General features: G+C 41.7%; 1 protein-coding gene across 3 annotated transcripts in view; it reads left to right on the plus strand.

The window, feature by feature from the left end:
* The window catches only part of LOC115196855 (potassium voltage-gated channel subfamily G member 4-like), a 56,522-nt gene extending 55,239 nt beyond the window's left edge, over positions 1 to 1,283 (plus strand). For all 3 annotated transcript variants that reach the window (XM_029757816.1, XM_029757814.1, XM_029757815.1), the window contains exon 3: positions 148 to 1,283. In XM_029757816.1, the coding sequence (XP_029613676.1) occupies positions 148 to 1,026 (879 nt within the window). In that variant the 3' untranslated portion in view covers positions 1,027 to 1,283. The remainder of the gene's footprint in view (positions 1 to 147) is intronic.
* The last annotated feature ends 7,421 nt before the right edge of the window (positions 1,284 to 8,704 follow it).

Below are 8,704 nucleotides of genomic sequence, written 5' to 3' on the forward strand. Positions count from 1 at the left end.
GCTGATTTCTGTCCCTCCCCTTGTGTGTGTCTTTCTCTCTCTCTTCCTCTTCAACACTCTCTACCTACTCCTCTCTCTGTTTGTCCAAATCTCCCCCCCCCCTCTCCCCAATCTCTTAATCTCTCCCTCTGTCTATCTGTGCCACAGGGTGAGTGTTCTCAGAAGTGTCGCCATATGTTCATCGTGGAGACGGTGTGCGTGGCCTGGTTCTCCCTGGAGTGGATCCTGCGCTTCATTCAGGCTCGCAGCAAGCTGGAGTTCATCCGCGGGCCCCTCAACGTCATCGACGCCATGGCCATCCTGCCCTACTATGTGTCCCTGGTGGTGGATGAGGATGATCCGGCCCTGGACCATGAGAAGGCCGGGGGGACCAGTTACCTGGACAAGCTGGGCCTGGTGCTTCGGATCCTGAGGGCCCTGAGGATCCTGTATGTGATGAGGTTGGCCCGTCACTCTCTGGGCCTGCAGACCCTGGGCCTGACGGTGAGGAAGAGCACCAGAGAGTTTGGCCTTCTGCTGCTCTTCCTGTGTGTGGCCGTCACCCTCTTCTCCCCGCTGGTTCACCTGGCGGAGAGCGAGCTGACCGGAGCCCAGGACTTTAGCAGCATACCCGCCTCTTATTGGTGGGCCATCATCTCCATGACGACAGTGGGCTACGGCGACATGGTGCCACGCAGCATCCCGGGCCAGGTGGTGGCGCTGAGCAGCATTCTTAGTGGCATCCTCATCATGGCCTTCCCTGCCACCTCCATCTTCCACATGTTCTCTAAGAGCTACCAGGAGCTCAAGCAGGAGCACAACCGCCTGTTCAAAGAGGAGTGTGCGGCTGCAGCGGCCCTGGTGGCAACCAGCAGGGAAGGTCAGGAGGGGAGCGAGGACTTCCCTCCCCCAGGGCTGCGCCACATGTGCCCAGACACGGAGAGCACTCGCTCTCTGGAGTCCCTGTCCCTTCTTGAGAACGGTGGCGTGGTCTCAGGGAATAACCAGCATAGTCACAGCCCCAGGCTGCCAGCTGGAGCCTTCTAGACAGACAGACAGGCCTCACCTGCCCCGGCCCACAGACCTCACAGCACACTAGGAACAGGGAGGCCTCAGCAGGCTTACTAATCACAGACTTAATAGAAGATGCAGTAAAAGATCCAATCCAAAGTAATTCTTTTCCATGGCTGTCTTTATCTCTGAAAATATTGCGTAGCTCACCCACAACATAATTGTTTTAATTTTAGTCTCAATCTCTATCTGAGATCAGAATGTGCAGACCTGGGCCAATGGAAGCCATAGCCATCTGTCTACCCTAGACCATCTGCACTGAGCTCAACTCCGCTAATTTTATTTCTGAGAGGCTTTGAAAGCTGTACTTAAAAAATATCTCAGATGGATGGTTCCGACTCTCCCATGCTGAATAAACCCTCTCTCTTTCTCCCTTTGCAACAAATGCAGACACACACAGACTAACACTGGATTTGGCTGCTTGAGTGTCTGGAGTCATGGACATGGAGTTATTTGCCAATCCACCACATCTTCCGTCGCAACCGGCAGGAAGAGGATATTGGACGAGCAGTGATCATAGTCCTTTTATAATCTACAGGAGACAGAGAGCCATCTGCATAGAATTAACTTTGTAAGGCTCCAAATAAAAACACTAGTAATCTCAACTACGCAGTTGTCGTAGTTTTTTGTCTTTCTGGGAAGATATATCCTATCTTATTCCCTGAAAAGATCAATCAGAGAGGGTATGTCACGGGTTGAAACATTAGTCTGTGTAAGTGAGATAAAGCTGCTAAGACGCAGCATCATATGATGCAAAATGCATCAATACCAGCTGTATATTTCTGTGTTTTGAAAGTTCTATATCTTGAAAACTTGATTGCTGACATGCAAAACATTTTGGGACTATATCAACAATGGACTAATGAAATAAATACCAAAAGATAGTTGTTGTTTCTTTCTTTAAGGGCCCTACACACCCTACATAAACAGCCTACATACTAACAACATACAGTTGAAGTCAGAAGTTTACATACACCTTAGCCAAATACATTTAAACTCAGTTTTTCACAATTCCTGACGTTTAATAATTAATAAATGTTTTAGGTCAGTTAGGAACACTACTTTATTTTAAGAATGTGAAATGTCAGAATAATAGTAGAGAGAATTATTTTATTTCAACTTTTATTGATTTCATCACATTCCCAGTGGGTCAGAGGTTTACATACACTCAATTAGTATTTGGTAGCATTGCCTTTAAATTGTTTAACTTGGGTCAAACGTTTTGGGTAGCCTTCCACAAGCTTCCCACAATAAGTTGGGTAAATTCTGGCCCATTCCTCCTGACAGAGCTGGTGTAACTGAGTCAGGTTTGTAGGCCTCCTTACTCGCACATGCTTTTTCAGTTCAGCCCACACATTTTCAATAGAATTGAGGTCAGGGCTTTGTGATGGCCACTCCAATACCTTACCTTTGTTGTCCTTAAGTCATTTTGCCACAACTTTGGAAGTATGCTTGTGGTCATTGTCCATTTGGAAGGCCCATTTTTCGACCAAGCTTCAACTTCCTGACTGATGTCTTGAGATGTTGCTTCAATATATCCACATAATTTTCCTCCCTCACTATGTCATCTATTTTGTGAAGTGCACCAGTCCCTCCTGCAGCAAAGCACCCCCACAACATGAGGCTGCCACCCCCGTGCTTCATGGTTGGGATGGTGTTCTTCGGCTTGCAAGCCTCCCCCTTTTTCCTCCAAACATAACGATGGTCATTATGGCCACACAGTTCTATTTTTGTTACATCAGACCAGAGGACGTTTCTCCAAAAAGTATGATCTTTGTCCTCATGTGCAGTTGCAAACCGTAGTCTGGCTTTTTAATGGCGGTTTTGGAGCAGTGGCTTCTTCCTTGCTTAGCGGCCTTTCAGGTTATGTCGATATAGGACTCGTTTTTACTGTGGATATAGATACTTTGGTACCTGTTTTCTCCACCATCTTCACAAGGTCCTTTGCTGTTTTTCTCGGATTGATTTACACTTTTCGCACCAAAGTACATTCATCTCTAGGAGACAGAACGCGTCTCCTTCCTGAGTGGTATGATGGCTGTGTGGTCCCATGGTGTTTATACTTGCATAGTATTGTTTGTACATATGAACGTGGTACCTTCACGCATTTGGAAATTGCTCCCAAGGATGAACCAGACTTGTGGAGGTCCACAATTCTTTTCTGAGGTCTTGGCTGATTTCTTTTGATTTTCCCATGATGTCAATCAAAGAGGCACTGAGTTTGAAGGTAGGCCTTGAAATACATCCACAGGTACACCTCCAATTGACTAAAATGATGTGAATTAGCCGATCAGAAGCTTCTAAAGCCATGACATCATTTTCTGGAATTTTCCAAGCTGTTTAAAGGCACAGTCAACTTAGTGTATGCAAACTTCTGACCCACTGGAATTGTTATACAGTGAATTGTAAGTGAAATAATCTTTCTGTAAACAATTGTTGGAAAAATTACTTGTGTCATGCACAAAGTAGATGTCCTAACCGACTTGCCAAAACTATAGTTTGTTATCAAGAAATTTGTGGAGTGGTTGAAAAACGAGTTTTAACGACTCCAACCTAAGTGTATGTAAACTTCCGACTTCAACTGTTGACAACGATGCTCCTTCGCTGTGTTTGCTTCGTTTCCGAAAAGTGTGTAGGGGCCTTTACCTATACAAATCATTAATGTAGCATTACTCTGTAGGCAGACATCCTCTGTGGCTTTTCTTAATACCTGTCTTTACATACATTATAAAGATCACATCCTCCAAGCCCTAGGTCATCTAGCATGAATGAAGCAGCATGGCCATAGCTTTGTTTTGACCTCGCTACCACTCTTTAACCTGATCTCTTTGTGGCATAACCTACCTCCTCACAGTATGTCTAGGTTAGGTGACCCTCTTCTCCAAGAACTGAGTCCATGGGTTAGAGGGCCACCAAATCTCCTTAAACCCTGGCGGAGAGCAGGAGTCAGCTAGGGCCAACTAGACAGCTGTGGCTGTAATCTAGATGATACAGGGGATTAACAGGCAGATCATAAGGACAGGTACTTAGTTACAGTACACTACTGAAATGCACCCTCTGTTGTTTTGAATTGTTTTAGGATCCAATCCACTTCAATCACACGGGACTCTTGTAATCATAGAAATCCTTGTATATGGTCTATCATTTAGAATGATGTAAGACATTTTATAATGTAACATACTTGCATAGTTGGCATATTATCCTAAATTTGAGTAATGTCACACTGTAATCATAATGGTTCACTTGGGCTTATTAGATGTCTTTTAACTGTACTGGTGGATGGATGCCTCTGCATGCACAAAACCTAGCTCTAAAGATTATTTCAGTAGTATATCTCATGAGGTATTGCTCCATAAGGCTATTGACATAGCACTTCTTCAGATTATTTGGTCTATCAAACGTAATAATTTACGTCCAAAGCCCCAGTCATTTAGCATATTGTCCCTCTCTACTCCAGACTTGGAACCATTTGATTATGTCAGCCTCCATTCTACCTATCTCTTAAAAGGTAATTTTAATTAATCACCTTTAACCATTTTATTTAATTGGAGTCAACATATAAAGATTGATTGGAAAGTTGGGAAATTAAAGTTGAATGGAGAGGAGAACCCACTAATAGAGGTATGACGTTGGATTTTAAATGTGAAGTGAAAAGTCAAGCTACTTCGGTATTGATCGATGCATGTAGTTCTGTTTCTTTTAATGACACTTCATTAAGTTGAGTTGTGCCGTCTCATAAGGTGGCTGGCATTGATCCAAACTATACTGTATATAACACCAGATTTATTCGAAAATCAGACTAGGGCATATTCCTAGTTAAATTGCATTCAACACATTAGGAGAAAACTGATTTCTGCAATCCCCAGTGACATAACATTCTACAGAGTGGGAGGAGGTCAACCAAATTCCAAGCTCTTTCAACATCTACTGTACAGTAGAATAAATGCAATACTTGTTAATGCAATACTTGTACCTCAAATGTAATTGTAATTGTGAGCAGCAGCTTGTATGTATGATTACACAATAGGAAAGCCAAGAAGCTGACACAATGTCTATGTTTTATACTTTATACTTAATCTTACAGTAGAGGAGGATGAACTGAGTGAGTGATATACACTGAGCGTACAAAACAAGAACACCTTCCTAATATTGAGTTGCACTTTTTGCCCCTCAGGACAGCCTCAATTCATCGGGGCATGGACTCTACAAGGTGTCAAAAGCTTTCCACAGGGATGCTGGCCCAATTGTGACTCTAATGCTTCCCACAGTGTCAAGTTGGCTGGATGTCCTTTGGGTGGTGGACCGTTCTTGATACACATGGGACACTGTTGAGCGTGAAAAACCCAGCAGCGTTGCAGTTCTTGACACACCGGTGCGCCTGGCACTTACTACTATACCCCGTTCAAAGGCACTTAAATCTTTCGTCTTGCCCATTTACACATAACACAATCCATGTCTCAATAGTCTAAATTCTTTAACCTGTCTCCTCCCCTTCATCTACACAGTTTTAACTGGATTTAACGAGTAACATCTATAAGGGATCATACTTTTCACCTGGTCAGTCTATGTCATGTAAAGAGCAGGTGTTCTTAACGTTTTGTATACTCAGTGTGTAAGTGCCAAGTGACTTGTCCACATGCCATGTCACGTTTAGACCAGCTGGGGGTGTTGTCATGAAGAGAATTTGCCAATGGACTTCTTGTTACTGACAGAAGTAATGAAATGCACCAAAATCAACCAGTAGAAAGCTATTGGAGATATTAGTGGCTCATGCAATAAACAAAAACTGTATTTAGACTGTAGTTATTATTTTGATTTAGGTCAACTTAATAACTCTACTCAATGGGACTATTTAAAAATGTAGGCTGAGATTTAAATGTAACCCTAACCCTAGCTTCATATCTCATCCTGGTTCCACTCTAACCCTAGTCTCAACCCTAATTCTAATCCTAAACCTAACCCTAGCTTCATGCCCACACCCCAGCTGAACCCTAACCACTAACCCTAGCCTGTAACAATGAGTAAATGCAATACTTGTACCTAAACTGTAATTGAAATCTAATTGAAATGTAATTGAGTGCACTATAATGAGAGCAGCTTGTTATGATGTGTCCTTATGCTAGACTGAGAGGCCTGTACAAGGGATGGGAGGATCCTTGCAAGATCCTGTGAGTGATTACATTTCCCAAAGACAGAGGCAAATAAACAGACAGAGAGACAGGTAATTTATTGCAGTTTATTTCACTTTTGTATATTATCTACTTCACTTGCTTTGGCAATGTTAACGTATGTTTCCCATGCCAATAAAGCCCCTTGAATTGAACTGAATTGAATTGACAGGCAATTTTCAGACATGTGAAACCTCAGCCAGGAAGAGAGATTGGAGACATGAGCAGGTTGTAAAGAGAGATTACAGATTTACGTGAACAATGTCATTGCAAAAGACAGGTAATTATTTTTAACTCAGAACCCCTAGGTGAGACTTATCAATCAATACTATGTCATTAACTCCTTTGATTGGATATAGGACAGTTCAAACAAGGATATATAGTCAGACACTGCAATGCAATCCCAGGTAGCACATAACGTTCTGAGAACCATATGTTTTTTAGAACTTGGTGAGAGCGGGGTTGTCCTATGGTTATTTTGCATTCAACCTTCCCAAAACTTTCTGGGAATGGTGCAAGATAGTTGATTGACTTTGGAGCATTCTCAGCACATTTATGGAACTTCACAAAAAAAAGTTACTTTCTTGGTACAGTGTATTTCATTACTTTAACAGAAAGTTAAAATATGGTTACGTTTAATTTCAATTTTGGTAATGTTCTAGGGATGTTCTCCAACTGGTTTGACATTGGGAATGTTATCAAATAGTTCTGACAATCGTCTTCTGTTTTAATTTCAGGACTTCAGCATAACCTTTTCTACAGGTTTCATCATGGTTCTATTTCAAGTCATGTCTCAAATTGATCAGAGAACTTTAAGAAAACTTTCCATAAAATCCACAAAAAAACTCTATCCTCTATCTTGTTTAGTGTGTTCAGATGCGTTGGCCCGAGCCCACTAATTGGCCACACCTGATCTTAATGAGTGCTTGTTTCCTTTGAAATGGGGTCATTTTGAATAGACAAAAATGAGCAGCTTTGTGTAAATAAAAAAACAACATGGAATGCTAGCTCCATCCTGATGGCGCAGTGGACTAATTCCATGGATAGAGAACAGATCATAGGTTTGAATCTCACTGACGCTGTGCCACAATAAATAACACGTTTTCATGATTAACGCCTAAGAAAATTAATTTCCATGTGTCCTATCTGTGCTTGGAGTTCAAAATAGTTAACCCAAACTAAGCTAGCAGTTTAATTAAAAGACTTATTGAAACATGTTCTCAGAAGGTTATTTAATTACCTTCAAATAACCTTTAATTTTCCTTTTCAGAACGTTAATAAGACCTTCAAGGAACCATAGTAAAATGTTCTCAGAACCTCCCTGCAACCTAAAAATGAACATTCCCAAAAGAGGCAAAATCTTCCATTTCTTTCTCAGAACGTAAAAAAAAAAATGCTTTACTGCTCAATAAACATATGACTTCGTTCCCAGAACCAATGGGAAACCAAAAACGTACATTCCCAGAACTTCCAAGGAACCAAATGTGCTAGCTGGGATCTTTAGTATACTGTGTAAGGTTAGAGGTGGTTGTTTTGGTGTCAACATACAATTGCATAAGATTCAAGTGTTTCCACGGCTATAAGTGGGGACGCCGATATGTTGAATAAGAACTAATCTCATTAGCCACAGGTCAGGAAACCAAGAAGAAACCTTCTGTCAGAGTATGCATCCCAGTTGGTCTGACTGAGGCTGGAGAGGCTTGCCACGACGAAGACTGACTCTGACATGTTTCTCAACATGCACAACCTGGTCAACATGTTGATAGACCCAACCACCTAAGCGTAAATACAACACTGGGCAGATGGGAAGGATCAGACCATTTCTAAAGGACACCAATTCTTAATAATATATATATATATATATATATATATACACCGTACATAAAATGTATGCATGCATGACTGTAAGTCACTAGAAATAAAAGCATCTGCTAAATGGCATATATATATATATATATATATATATATACATACATTTTATGTACGGTTGGTCCCGGGAATCACACCCATTATTGCTATAGCTTCTCCGTCAACCTGTCCAGGGTGATTTTGTAGGCCTAAAGGACGTCTATCTGGGTGTGTATGCCTTAATCACACAGGTATTATGCCGACTGACCCTCCAAGTGCCTCTCTGTTCAGCACCAGCGTTATCTCTTACAGCAGCTGGATAACTGTAGTGAATGACAGAAGACTGGACCACATTGTGTTTTACCACCAGACTTTTGTTTGCTGAAATGTGGTTTCAAAAAACCATAAAACCTTTGAAAATGTGTTTATGATCAAAAACATTCACATGTACTGTATGTTCATGTATTAAATTCCCTTACTCTAGAACTGTTAATGAAACAGCATGAGACCAGCTAGCTATAGAACTCAACCTTTGGACCTGTGCTCTTTTGAAAGTCACCTCTTTTTCTCTCCTTTTCTTTCACGCAACTATCTGTCTGTTTTCTCTCCTAATTTCCATTATCATCCACCTGTTCTGT

Source organism: Salmo trutta, chromosome 7 (assembly GCF_901001165.1).
Source record: "Salmo trutta chromosome 7, fSalTru1.1, whole genome shotgun sequence".
Classification (NCBI taxonomy): domain Eukaryota; kingdom Metazoa; phylum Chordata; class Actinopteri; order Salmoniformes; family Salmonidae; genus Salmo; species Salmo trutta.